The 14,901-nt window shown below is 43.6% G+C and overlaps 1 protein-coding gene across 10 annotated transcripts in view; it reads left to right on the forward strand.

Moving 5' to 3' along the window:
* Positions 1-86: 86 nt before the first annotated feature.
* The window catches only part of LOC308064039 (uncharacterized protein), a 48,918-nt gene continuing 34,103 nt past the window's right edge, over positions 87-14,901 (forward strand). For 4 of the 10 annotated variants that reach the window (XR_013928164.1, XR_013928165.1, XR_013928166.1 and 1 more), the window contains exons 1-3: positions 541-6,337; positions 6,636-6,740; positions 8,405-8,673. Coding sequence is in view for 1 of the 10 variants with exons in the window: in XM_080387889.1 (XP_080244015.1) it covers positions 8,552-8,673 (122 nt within the window). In the remaining 9 variants the exon portion in view is untranslated. The other 6 variants (XR_013928167.1, XR_013928168.1, XR_013928160.1 and 3 more) reach the window with 5 other exon arrangements.

The following is a 14,901-nucleotide window of genomic DNA, read 5'->3' on the forward strand; positions in this document are numbered from 1 at the left end:
CAATCGCAGCCCGGTCTCCCAGCCTGGCTCCGCCCCTCCACGCCCCGACGACCAATCCGAGCAGAGCGCGCCGCCGCGGGGGCGAGCGCAGGCAGGGCACAAGCTCGGTTGGCCCGTGGGCTGCGGCTGGGGCCACGGGGTTTCCTCCAATTAGATCCAGGGTGAGATGACGTCACTGTCACCATGGCGATGCTGCTACAACCCCCCCCTTCCCCTCCCTCGCCGGCCCCCCTCCCCCTCCCCCCCCCCCCCCCCCGGCGGCCGGGGCGCGGCACGGTGCGGGCGCGCACCGGGGCGGCGGCGGGGGCGCGAGGGGCCGAGGCGGGCGCGCCGGGTGAGGGAGAGAGAGGGCGCGGGGGAAGGGGCCGGAGCTCCCGGGTGGGAGGCGCCGGGCGGGGCGGGGGCTCCGCGGGGCGGGGGGGGGGTGAGGCGGCCCCGCCGCGCGGCCCCGGCCGCCCTTTCGCTTCCCGGAGGGGCAGCGCGCGCTGCGCCGCCTGCGGTGCGGCTGTGCCCTCGGTCGCCTGTCTCCTCAGGTACCGCCGGCCGGCGGGCGGGAGCTCCCGCAGCAGCGGGGCGGCGAGCCCGGCCCTACTCGGCTGCCCCCGCGGTGGCTGGGGCGGGGCGGGCCCGCTGCAGGGGCGGGAGGAGCGGGCACGGCCGGCGGGCTCTTCCGGAGCTGCCGCGCCGGGGCAAGGGCCGCTCCCGCCGCGGGGGGAGAGGGGCTCGGCGCGGCCCGCCGCCCCCCCCGGCCCGGCCCGTGCCCGCGGGGCTTCGCGGGGACTGCGCTCCTGACGCGGCGTTGTCCCCGGTGGCAGGTTCTCGAAAGCTGTTTCCCAGCGCGGGTGGCTGTGCTGTGCCCCAGGGCCGGGGTGATCCTGGAGAGCTCCGCTCCTGAGGCCCCGCGCAGGGGGAGGCGAGCATTTCACATAAACAGCCATCAACAAATCTACTACGCCCCCCCCCACTCCCCTTCCCCCTTGATTACACCTCAGTTTTCAAGAAGTCGGAGATGTGATGGGCACAGACTGGAATTTTAGGTCTATGGTCATGAAATACGAATAATAAAATGTTACCCATCTATGAATGGATAAACATGAGGCGCCTTTTGCCCAACATATGGCCAAAATGCTGACTGGCAGGTGTGGGATTTTATCTGCCCTCAGGCCTGATCTCAGAGGATGCGGTAGGGACGCAGTGGGTTTGTTCTGTTTGTCCCGGCATTCACCATTCAAAATCCAGGCATGGATCGAATGCATCTGGTCTGTCAGGGCTCGGGCTGGTTCGGGTTCACCAACGTCTTTGCGCCGTACCAAGTCTCGGTGTGGGGTGATGTGATTTCTTACCTCTGGTTCCAGCATCACCAAATATAGTCATGCTGAGCAACTTCAGCATCCAAGTGGGATGATGAATTCTCTGAATCAACCCCAGGATGTTACTGTCTCAATTCATAAAGCTCCTGGTCTGCGTTTGGACTAGGACTGGGATTACGTACGTCGAAATTGGATCTATGCTGTGGACAAGCCTCTCTCTTTGTCATTTGAGTTTGGGAAGTGTTTATTCCGTTATAAAAGAGGACCTATTGATAACACCCTTTTCAAAGTTAATTAAACTCTTTCAGAAAACATTACGGAAATGTATTACTTTACCCCAGAAATGACTGTCTTGGCAACTTGCTACGGTTTTAGGTTGCCTTTTTATCCTTCCTTGTCAGCAGGACACTCTCATTTTCACCGAAGTCCCTAATGATTATCTTCATTTACACATGAAGACCAAAATGGACCAATTGTGCAACAAAACCTTTTCTGATTAACATCATGTCTCCATCAGAGATAAAACTAACCATTCCACGTATAAGGCACGGATGAGTGGGGTTTATTTGATGAAGGACACCTGACCTAATCAAGGCTACCTCCTTCACTGATTCCCTTAAAAAATGGGGAAGGTATTAGAATTAGCCTCATACCATTTAGTTCATGTCTCTGTCCCACCTGCTGAGAGGTTGCATTAGGAGGTGCAGAACCATCTTCAAAGTTGGGAGGTGATGAGCTTAGCAAGTTTGTGTGCACAGAGCCGTGTGATGGATCCAGGCTTAACTGCACGCATGATACAGTCAGATACATGTGAGCAGAGCAGCTGTGTGGCCTTTGTGGTGGCTTCAGACCTACTGTGTGCTTCTCACTTTTCAGGTTTGGGTCCTGTGGACTTCCGTGCCTTAAGACTGCACTGTGATAGTGCTTTTAATCACATAACCATAAGCTCGTTTCCCCAGAGGAACCCTATTGCTAAGTAGGAATGATGTTCTTCAGGGAGCTTTTATGAGAGGAGACTTGAAGAATTTGTTGTGTTTAGTTTAGCAAAGTGAAGGTTAAAAGAAGATTTGGTGTTGTCTCAAAAGGAAAGTGAACGATGTGGATGTAGAATTGTTATTTAAATGGAAGACACATTTGTGTAAAATGGACATTAATTAATCTAGACTGTGAATTAGAAGATTTCAGACTTTCAGAGCAATGAGGCTGTAGACCAACTCTCATGTGTTGAGGGCAGGAAGCCCACCCACTTTGAAATTGGAGCCTGATCAATTTATAAAAAGTGCTCATGTGATGTAGTTGCCTGAGATAGCAGGAGGCTAAACTCCAGAAGTTTTCCAGTTTTATGTTTCTATTTAATGTTTCTTTTATTGCTCATTACATGTATACTTTACTGTACAGCTTACTGCGTAGCATTACCCTTCATGGAATTAAAAAAAAAAAAAGTTAATTCCCTTTAGAGTATTTCAGGAATGCTATCATCCTACTAACCATTAATGACTTTTCCCTTGTCACACTATTTATGAAATGGTTGGCATTATCTGGTCTTATGTCCGGGAAATGAAAAATATCAACACTTCTGGGTACCTATGTAGAGAAATACAAGACTTTAATTTCCAGAGTGGTAAATACTGAACCTTCATTTCCAGGGTGGTACATGCTTTATGCTACTAGGCATGTACTGAAAGTCCGCTTCCCACTGACTTCAGATGCACCTACTCACATTCAGCATCTTAGCAGCTCACACCACAAATTACTCAATTGGAGTGTGGGAGAAAAATGAGGACTACATGTAAGCAAATTCCTTAGACTTACATGTGAACTTTACAAGAGAGTTAGAACCCAATTTTCTAAAGGCTCCGTTATTTGCCATACATATAAGATTTTTAAAATATTTTTTTCCCCCAGCAGAATCAACCCCTTCCATCACATGCTTTTCATCTCTGTAGCAAATCAGGTAGAGATGGTATAGACAGCAACTTCCCTCCCTACACCCTGTACAATGGCGACATGACGGGTGAAGGTAGCATCTCACAAAGCAAACATATAGAACACTGAATTAAAGTAAACACACAAAGAATGCCGAAAAACAGACTTCTGTCATGGGTTTTATACAGGCTGCCCCTGAACAACAGCGTGACTGAGTTCTTTGGATCCACAGCATACTCCTGTACTATCCGAAATAGTCCTGTCGTGGGTAGCAGTAGAAAAACTTACTCATTTTGTGTCCTGCCTTGAGTGGGATGGAGATTCTTTACAACTAGTCTCATGCCTGTTTGCTTAATGGTGAGAGAATGTATTTCTTGTTTATAAAGGCCCAGTGTTCTGGTGGTGAAGGACTTTTCTCTTCTGCTCCTGTGCTGCTTCTTGTCCTCTTCTTTGCGTTATTATCTGCCCCCTAATTTACACTGCTATTCCATCTCCTCCCCTTCTGACTCCTGCCTTCTGCTCAGTTCCTGCCCATACACTCCCAATCTTGTTCTCTTTGCTGTCATTCTTTTGGTAGTTGTACCCTCTGCCCTTCTTTTCTTGTTCCAACTTCTAGTAAAGCTTGTGGGTGGAGAAGAGGACTTGCTTAGGAGGACTGGACATTTAGCAGTCTTGTGTGAGAGCTGGAGTCTTAAGGAAATTCTGCTAGCAAATTTTAAGATGTCAGCTGAGCATACTAAAATTGAGTTTTCACATTAGATTTTCCATATTTGAGTAGTCTTCCTTGGAACCAGCAGAACACTTTACTTCCAATAGTCCAACTTCTTCATGAGTTTAAAGGTGCCACTCCAGTGGTTGTAGGTGTTGGAATTCTTCAGTAAAATGGTAATAAAGTTTGTTAACTTGGGCAAAACTGGAATTGGCTCTGATTTTCCCTGTGAGAAACAGCTAAACTGTTCTAGCTCAAATGTGAAAAACATGCTAAGCACGTTCATATAGACATCCATGTTTAAGCCTTTGCAGAAGAACTAAAATGATGGTCACAACTTTTCGAGGTAAAGTACTTATTTATGTCTCAGTTTGGGGACTTAGGAATGAGAGGAAAAGGAGAAGATATTTTGTTACACTATTGTTTTTTATGTTCATTTTGTAAAGGTGCTAGAGGCTGGCATGAGTGTTTTTCTGCTTATATTAAAAATAAAAAGTCACCCATTTAAGAGGCTAAAGCAGCATCAGAGTCCAGGAAGTAGCAAATAAATGTGAGCTAGTGGGATCAAGGTCTTTAAGCATTACCTAGCCTGATTCTGTATTGTATCTGCACTGTGCTGTGAGGAGGGCCACAGGACTTCCTAATTTTTTGAAAATACTTGCATGGCTTGTTCATTGCTGGGCTAAGCTAATTGCTTCAGGGAGGACAAGCCTCTGAAGGAGTTGTTGAGTGTGTAGCTAATCGTGAGTGCTCTTGTATGTGAGCCGTTTTCTTCTGCTGGGACAAGAGGCATCAAGGAATGCTTGGGTTAGGAAGGTGACTGTCAGTGTGGAAGGGTGGCACCGAACCTCAGTTTTGCTGCTGAGTGCCATTCGTCTGGTTTAACTTGCTGCAGGATAAGGGCATCTCCGTGCTGAGAGTAGTTTGGGCTTTGCTGGTAAAGGATGATATTGATGAATATTGATATCTGCTGCAGGGTAAATGCTGCTGTAGTCTGATATGCTGGAGTAGCTGCTGATCATGTTGGTAGTAACGTCTCAGCTTTTGTCTGACACTTTTTCTTCCCTCTTACTGTTATGGTAGTTGATGTTAAGTTCCAATCCTCTTTCTGGGAGTGTGATATATCGCACCTTATCAAATGTAACAGGGTTTCTCTGCATCCTTTCCTTCCATGGCATGTGGTGCTGAAAAGTGGAAGAGGCCCTGGGGAGCAGAGTCAGACCTATGTTACCTGGGTGAGCTGCCTCCCCACCTCAGACACCTTTCCTTTCGTCCTGATGGCCGGCGAGGGAGGGAGGATACTGGCTAAACAGAACCATTCCCTTCTTCATGCTGTTGGCATAAAAAATACAAGTTTGTCCGTTCTGGTCCCAAGTAGGTCCAGTGAACCTCTTCTGAAGTGGTTCCAAAGCCCTGGGGCTTCACTGTGCTGCAGCTGCCAGGAGACACCTGTGGAGGAGTGGAACAGGGGATTCCTCTCCAGGAATAGCCCCAGGCCCCAAACCAAACAGGACTAGTTTGCAGATCTCCCTTGAGCCTCTCTCTTGTTTTCCCTGGCTCTGTCCCAGCAAGTGTGACTTGCAAGTGGGAGGACAGAGGAGCCAGCTGGAGCTCAATGGTGTCCCTGAAAGTTGAGCTGTGTCTTTTTTTTACAGAAATGCACCAAACAGTCTTTTAACAGCTTTTGTTTAGTTAAATGCAACTTGCTCCGGCAAAATATAATAAAGAGCCCCCTTTTGCATGAATAAACAGAAGTGGTGAAAGTCACCGAGATTGTCAAGTAAATTTTGTCCTCCTATCAGGAGGCAACAGTAGGGCCCCTAGAATTAAGATAAATGCAGCTAATTTTCTTTTAATGGTGATTTGATTATTCTTTTATTACAAGTAACTGGTTCCCTTTTCTAATTGTATGACTTGCTTTTATCTAAGAAAAATTACCCAATATATGGTAGTGGACCATTAAAGTCAGTCATCCATGAACAGTTTATTGTGGTGCTATGAGATTGCTGGTTTCAGAAAATATCTATATTGCAATAGATATGTATAGATTTTTGGCTTTTCTGCTGTTTTGCCAGTGGTCATGACAAATGAGAAAGCAGGTAGTGGGAATGGATGCACAAGGCAAAAATGAAATGCAGAGGTCAGAGAGCATAAACCCTGCACACATTTAGCATGTCTTTAAGGGAGCAAGACGTATTGGAGGGGAAGGGGGCACTAGGGAACAAGCATAAAGGTCCACTGGTGCTTGGAAAGGCTTCATCAGTTGTTTAGTAAATTCAGGGAGAGCTCTGTCTGTTGTGCCTTTGATCTCTGCGCTTTCTGCTTTTTTTTTATCTCTGTCTTCTCCTTCCTCTGCAGCTGCCATACGAGCAAGTTATCCAAACAGGAGAAGGTGCGTCAGTCAAACAGATTGCACAATGGGGGCTGGAAAGGGGGTGTTGGATGTATAGGTAGGAGCGTGGGGAGGTTGTAAGAAAGCATCAGGTTCTGCAGGCAGGTCACTGCAGGCCACTCTTGTTAGGTTGGTTATCTAAACTGGTGTAGCTGTGATGGGCCAGGGATGTCAACAGGCAAAACTGGTGCAGAGAGGCAGTATCTTGTACTAGATCAATTAACAGTTGGAAAAATAGACAAGCATTTGATCTGAAAGCACCTAATGTATATAATCTAAACATACTTTTCTGTTCTAGGCCATGTAATATTAAGGCTGATGGATATTTGAAGGTCAAGTGTTCGTCTGTACAGGGAAACTGATTGTTAAAGGAATCATGAACAATTATACCTGTACCCTGGAGGTAAGCTGGGATAATTTCTCACATGGAAACTCTGTTCTAGAAAGCGAGCCATTTTTATTCTGAAATACAGTGCCTGATAAGGGACCAATAATAAGGAAGAGTAATAATAATAATAAGGAATAATAAGGAATGAAAGGGAGAGGACAGAAAAGACAGAGGTGGAAAGAAGGTAGTCAAGCAGTTAACCAGAGATAGCTGTGGGAAGATGTGATATAGCTATCCTTTCTCATGGGAACTTTATAGGCTAAAATAAACCTTGTAGTAAGCCTCAGAAGTCTGTTTAAAAGGTAAGGTATTTTTTAAACCTCAGTTTTGAAGAGTTCTTGCTCTTCCATCAGCTCAGCGTGGCAGAAGGATTGAATTTTTCCTTGCAATTTGTAATGACAAGGTTCTTGGTTATGAGTTTAATTAGGACTCTGTACTGTCTTCCTTGTACAAAGATCAGAAATCTGAGGAATATGAAAAGTGCATGTTAAATCTCTAGCTAGTTATGATTATGTACCTGGCACACCATTAATAGTGATTTATAGATAGAATGAAATAATCCTTCAGTGGAAGAAGGGAATGGCATGTGCATATATATACACATATATACATACTTTAGACTGAAATGCTCTTTTACGGGACAAGAACAGGACACTATACATGGATCTTTAGTAACCGGATTTATTTTGGCAGTTAACATACTGCATCTTTGCTTTACTGAAATATTTTATCACTGTTGTACTTATCTGCCATCATTATAAGGAAGCTGCTCAACGGTGGCCTGTGCTAATGCAAATTGTATCAATTTCTTCCATTAATGTTGTAGGAAGCCTCAGATAAACAGCATGAGCATCCATGTAGTTACAAGCAAGGGAAAAAAGCTTCAGACCAGTGAAAGAGGTATCTAGGCAATGGGTTGCCTCCTACATTAGTGGGATGAGCTTACCAACGGCAAGTTTTGCCTTCTGGAGAAACCAAAATGAGAGAGGCATCCCTCCTCTCTGTACATGTTCTGCTGCTAATGAGACGGTAGAGCTTTCTGATGAGGTAAAGAGCTACACTTACAACACATAGTCCCCAAAAGAACAAGATAAAACACTGTTTGCTGTGTTGGGAGGTAGTGACATGTTTGCAGTGGGAGATACTTCTGAATAGAGAGCTTCGCATGTGGTCCTGATCCATGGATGAATACATGAGGAGTTTTGTCTGGAGGTGCTAGATGTTCACAGTGTTAACCAGTGATGCTGGGAGGAGTTTTCAGATCTAATTTCCATGTATTTGAACACTGGAGACTTTCAAATAGAACACACAGAAAAGCTGTAATTAAATCCTAGTATTTATTTCATTCTGCTTCTTTGTGGGATCCCTCCCACAGCAGCTAAACGGTTCCTGTTCTTCTCAAATTATTCATGTTTGTGTAACTTTCAGTAAAGTGTTTTTGAAAGGTTAGATGTTAGTGCTACGTAGTTAGCATTGCTCCCCTTCTTAAAAACAGGCAATTCTATTAAGTGATCTAATTTATGTAAGTTTAAATACAATGTTTCTATAAATTGTTCCCTGTGCTTAAAAGCTATGCATGGATCATTAAAACCATAAGGTAATTAATGGGAAAGCTTTGGTATAAAATGTTATGTTAAATGTATCAAATATTTCATAAATCTCTTTTTCTGGCATCACAGATTACCACCTTTCTTAGCCATTGTATTCAAATGTTTTCCTGGAGAGACGGTGTCTTGCTTTCCTGGGTGCGGCGTCGGAGGAGTACTGGTTGGCCAGTTTGCTTTATTGTTCCCATGCTGCTGTCATCAGAGCCGGGTAGGAAGTGAATGTCCTCCCCTGTCAAACTCTTCAGGAATTCAGGCTTCTTACCCTGCAGAGGAAGGTTGCAGAATTTTTCTAATGAAGAAAGAAACCATATTTCTACAATAGTAATGAAAGCACTCATCTGGTATGTGAGATCTCTTTTCAAATCCCCATTTTGCCATTTTTTTATCTCCGTGGGTTATTTTAAATGTAGAGTGATCTCTCCTGTCTCTTCCTTGTCTCCAACACAAGAAACTTTTCAAAGCAGAAGGTTTATTGATCATTAATTTTCCAGCAGTCCCTCCTCATGTTTCAGCAGATAACTCTGGACCAGGACCAGCTGTTGTTTCCTGGCTTCAGTCCAAAATTTCCCCTGAAAATAAATACATAAAATCTCAATCTTTCCCGTACTATGGAATCAATGTGCATAATATCAAAGAAATGTCTGGCTATATAATATGAAACATGGAGAAAGCTTTTGACATTGATTGTAAGTAGGTTTTCCTTGTTAGTATGCATAGTTTAAAAAATTTGTTGTGGCTATTATTGTAGCTGTTGTACTATAACATATACTGGAAACTGTATCAGAATCATGAAAAATGCTGCATGAGGAGAGAACCTGGAAAGACATTTTCCTAGAACTTATCAGAAGCAAACTTTCTATAAACAAACTAAAAAAATTCATCCTTCTCAAGGTGACAGTCAATGCCTCCTTCTTAAGAATCATTAAAATCTGTGGCTTGCGCACATTGTTTCCCCAAATATGATATATTTTGTCCAGTGTGCCAAATGCATCAGGTCTTGCTTCATGCAAGTCAATTTCTGCCGCACTCCTCCACATAGTCTCTCTCTTTTTAAAAAATTCCTTTAGATAGAAAGTGGCCATCAGATGTACCTCTCAAGCCTGAAAGGCCTTTCTGCTTTAAATGGTGTTAGTGGGACATCACAGAAAGTGTTGTACTTCAGAGATGGTATCATAATGGGCCAACTTTCTTTTTAGACCATCACCCTGTTGTGTTGAGGTTTTTGAACTATAAGATAGTTCTACCATTTCAAATAGCTTGTCTTGATTCCAAGTATGTTTGTAAGAAAATGGTCCTTTGGTAAAGGTGATTGGATTCAAGATTCTTTAGAATTGGCAGGTAGTCATTGCTGAGGATGGAAAAATCATAAATGAAAAAGATTGTTTCCATAGGAGAGTATTGTAACTGATAGGCTTGGTTAGGTAACTGCCCAGATAAGATTTAGGTATGGTGGGGACAAACATAGTCTGTGTAGTAGTGATGTGAAATAACAAAGATTTTGTACAATGTGCAATCATTTGAGAAATAATTAGTTCTCCAGCTTTTTGACAAGTTTACAGGGGAATCAGGAACCCCTTTTGGAGACTTATGAAACAATTCAATTGAATAATTAGAAGTACTTCATTGGCTATTTAGTGAATATGTATTTATTCTTATAGAATCATAATCACAGAATGGTTTGGGTTGGAAGGGACCTGTAAAGATCATCTAGTCACACCCCTCCCTGTCATGGGCAGGGACACCTTCCGCTAGACCAGGCTGCTCAGAGCCCCATCCAGCCTGGCCTTGGACACTTCCAGGGATGGGGCATCCACAGCTTCTCTGGGCAACCTGTGCCAGTGCCTCAACGCCTTCATCTTCAAAAACTGATTCCTTATGTCCAAGGTAAATCTACACTCCTTCAGTTTAAAACCATTGCTCTTGTCCTGTCACTACAGGCCCTGGTAAAAAGACCTTCTTCGTCTTTGTTATAAGCCCCTTTATATATTGAAAGGCTGTAATAAGGTCACCCGTATAGAAAGATGTATCCTGGAAATGTCAGGTCTGTTTCCCAATACTTTCTTAGTACACTCCACGGCAAGACAGACATGGATTTCTCTGTGGTAGGCATCACTCCAAGTTGCTGAATTTTTGTGCATGGTAGTCCTAGCATCTCTTTGTAGCCTGCGGAAAGCATTTCCAGGGTACAATCCTTCCTATCACATAGCCTCTGGAGGGGTCTCTTTCCAGATCCTTAAGCAACTAAATAAAATTAAATAGGTTGAACATAAGCCAAAGTCTACAAATATGAGAGCAATTTGATGAATATTCACAATGGCTGAAATTTACTCCTGATGGACCAATATAAAGACAATACACTATGTTCAGGTTCACTCAGAAGGCACATAAGCAGTCATCAGGTCTGTACGTAGGGCTAAATTTCATACTGTGCAAAGTGTTATTTTTTAGGGAGCTGAATTCTCCATATTTTCCCCTTTTATATCATACTTACACACTTCCATTCAAAGTCATACATTTCTTCAGGTGGAGAGGAATATTCTGTATTGCTGGTGCAACTGGGTTTATTGTTATTCTTGGCACACAGCTGTTTAATTGGTTTGAACAAACAGTAGTTGCAGGGCCTGATAAGTAGGGTGATTGTCATCAAGAATCATTTAGTGCTTTGCTTTCACAGAGCACAAACTCCCTTTGATTCACATTAAAAGGATAAGGCTGGATTTTCATCTGGTGTAAATCAGAGAAAAGTGCTGCCTGTTGTGAGTGTGTGTCTTTTGTATTTAATTAATTGCTTGAAGATTTTTCTTGTAAGCCTATTGTAGGATTTGTTCAATCTCATTTAGTCCATCCTTGCTTCTGAAATTCTTCTATTATACTGCTGTGGACACTTTCTTTTTCTTAAATATCTTTGTGATGGGAGACTTGGTGCTGAACACTGCTTGCAAGGTGAGACTATATTGATTTAGGCAGTGGTTTAATGCTTTCAGGACTTTCCTCTGTCCAGTGCTTCCTTCTGTCAGCTTTTTAGAGTGTTGCTGAACATTGTGCAAATGTTCTTATTTTGCTGACCACATCAATACTTAAATGATTTCTTCCAAGACTGTACTCGGTAACATGGAGTTTCCTTTGTTTTGTGTTGTCCATTCAATCAACATATGTCTGTATGCAATTTTTTTACAACCTCATCTCAGGCTTCCGTTTGACTGGTAAATAACAGTGTGTCACTTGTAAACTTTCTCTGCTCACTCTGTTTTCCAGATCATCAGTCAGGACATCGAGCAATAGCCTGCATCTTTAGGCACTGTGCCGTTAATCCTTGGCCTGAGTAAAAAGTAAAACTGTATTCCCACTTTTTTGATTACATCAGTGACAACGGCACAACTTGATGCAGCTCAGAAGGCAGCTAAAAAAAAAATCTTCTTGCCACTGTAGACTTTCACATTGGTTGAAGTTTGAACCAGTTTGGATAAAAATTTGTTCTGTGAGCAGCTGTGGTGGCATCAGAATCTCAGGGTGGTTCCAAGAAACCTATAGGAGTTTCAGGAGCAGAGCAGGTGACCGCTTGGGTGGGAGCTGAAGTGTGGGCTAAGGTAATTGGTGCGTGCATGTTCTGCTCTCTACAATATGCATAAGCCTGACTGGCGCACTGGAGATTGTACACAGCAGACTGGATTTCACTGGGATCAATGTAAAGCGCTCTGTACTTTTTTTTTTTTTTTCTCTTTCTTCCATCTGTCTTTCTAGTCCTTACAGGAAAAGGGTATTTCTGCACATAGCTCATCATCACTATGGCTCATTCAACAAGGATGGGGTAGTATGGAAGTCCACAATCCCTGGGAACTCTGTTCTCTTTGCTGTGTTATATTCCGAAAGCTTCAACACAGGATGAAAAGTCTTGGCATCTTTTGCATTCTGGAATGATTGCCTGGCTCCTATTCAGCTATGGGCATTCCACTCTTCTCATGCTGCTGAAATATTGATGCTGCTTCATTACAAAAAAGCCACTCAATGCCCATTTTTAAGTACAAGAGCCTGATGCGAGACATTCCCTTCAGTAGTTCATCTCATCCCTCAGATGCACGTAGGCAGCTTGCAGAGGGAATGGGGGTGTGGGGGGAGAGAATGTGTGAACAGATGGGGAAAAATGGGATCAGGTATCAAAATACAAGGATAGGAGTCCCAGCTGAGAAATCTGAACAAAAAGAAGTGTTTCATTATTGGAAGGAGATGGCTATGTCTAGTCCAATTTGGCAAGGAAGATCCACTTGCTTTTCAATATTTCACTAAGGCAGCTTCTGAGGGAGTTGTTCCTGCAGGCCTGTCTCCCCTCTTAGGTCTGTCTTTAATTATGAACAGCAGAAGTATGCTGGGGGTACCTTTGGGAAGGCGGTACGAGTGATGGTGAAAGGCTCTGTGCTTGTTCACTGAAGCGTGAGAGTAAATTCTGTGCATGTTTCAAGGCAGGAGCATGCCTGGTTGGCTGCGTCTGCCTCAAATGCTGCAATCCTACCTTACAATTCATTCATGCTGCCTGCACAAGTGTAGCCTAAATGTCCTATGTGCTAGTCCCTTTGCATCTCCTTCCTTCCCTTGACCAAAAGAGCCCCAGTACCTCTTCAGCCTGAATTTGTCTTTGTTCAACACAACACCCCACTCCCCACCCCCTGTGTCTTAGAGTATGCCAGCAAGGTCCCAGTAGGACTTTCAGTGCTAGCACGTTCCCTTTATTACTGGTGAAAAAGACTCTTCTTAAACCTCTTGGCATCACACTTTGGTTTCAGCTTCACATTAGCAAGGGGTTGTCAGATTGTGTTTAGCAAGAAGTATCAGGTGCTCCTATTTTGCTGCTAAATTATAAGCTCCTAAATTTATAGCAGAAATCCTGGTTCTAAATTTGTAGCAGAAATTCTGGTTTTAATCCCTAAATACATGACTTTATACTCCATGATCTTCAGTTTATCCTGTCTGGTTTACTTTTACTCCACCTGTATAATACTCTGATCTTTCTCTGCACTGACACAGCCTTTGAATCTTGTGATATGCTCTAGTTTCATTAGCATGTTTTCATTTTCTTGTGCCAAGGTCGTTAATGAAAGTATTAAATAAGATCAGTTCCAAGGTCCCAAGCTTGAAGAAGCCTTAATTGGTTGTGCAGGGTACATTTTGTAGATAAACAGAGGACGCAGCACAGATCCTCGTGGGAACAAATCGGCCTAATCCTGGTGTCTTCTGTAGATTTATTCTGGTTATTTGGAGGATGCTGCTTCATTTCAGTCTTTTGTCCTGCACTCAGATAGCAAAACAGTCCCTTGTGCTGTGGCCTGAGTAGTTTTATGAGGACAATGAAATATGATTTGGAAGAAGCATGGTTGGATGGAAAACACCAATGCTGAGGTCGAGACAGGACAGAAATATTAGTGTCTTACTGCTGAATGCATTTTGCAGTAACTTTGTAAGGAAAAAAAAGAGGGTCTAGTGCAGATGTGGGAAGTGGTGGTGGATACATGAGCCGAATGCCGTGAATAGCCAGATAAGGAGCCTCACAGAAATGCTGTGTGTTCTTGGGGGCATGGAGTCAGAAATGCATTGTGCTCCTGGTGTGACTCGAACAGCCACTTGTGAAAAACAGATATGTCTTTGTATAAAGGATTAGTCAAGCTTATTGCATGTCTTCTTGTGTATGAAATACTGTTGTCATGATTCATGTGTACCTTTTATGTTTTGTGCAGAATTCATTGCACTTTCTGTGGAATGGAAATATATTTTCAGTGATTTTTTTAATAAATAGCAAGGAGTACATAGAGCTAAACATTGAGCAAAAATCATTATTAAGCATCTGAAAAGCAGTTAGGAGTATTAAAACCCATGGGCTTCAGGAGGGTTTTCTGCCCCTTCATGATCCCCAAGAACTGTTGTGCTGTAGCGTATTGGCCCTTTTCCTGCCCTCTTCTGTCTCTCTTCTCTTTATTATACTGATGCTCTGGGGAATCACAAAGGAGAAGAACAAGAATTTACTTTCCAACTTACAAGCATTAACCCAGTGCAGATGTCCTTTTGCCTTTTCCTCAGGTTTCGGTCTTCATTCTCACAGACTCTTTCCAGACCTAAACAAATCCAAAGTTGCAAGAATTTCATCTTCCCAAATTTTTGCTGGTCCCCTGGGCCTGTTGTATAAAGGCAGAGCTTCTCTGGTAACTCAAGCTGAAATTCATTAAACATGGCATGGATTTTTAGATATCCAGGGAAGGAGCAGGAGGGTAGAAGGCTATTAACTGGAGAGAGGCTTCAGGGGGTGTATGAGTCTCTGTTAGGGCGGTCGATGGCTGCTTTCATTATGGGGTAGCAAAGTACATGAAAGGCAAATTAGTAAGTGGGCAAATTTATGCTCTCCTCACTTTGAAGGATGACACTGTCAAGTTTCTTGCTAGCAGGCAAAATCAGATTTTAACAAGGATAAGGGCAGAGGAGGAAAGATACATCCTATTCTTCCAGGATACTGGCCCCAGACTAGGTACAAGCACACTGCCTCCCAGTATGAGCACCACCAGAGAGCTGTGTCGGTGCACAGCTAA

The sequence above is a fragment of the Falco punctatus genome (genome assembly GCF_963210335.1).
Source record: "Falco punctatus genome assembly, chromosome: 5".
Classification (NCBI taxonomy): Eukaryota; Metazoa; Chordata; class Aves; order Falconiformes; family Falconidae; genus Falco; species Falco punctatus.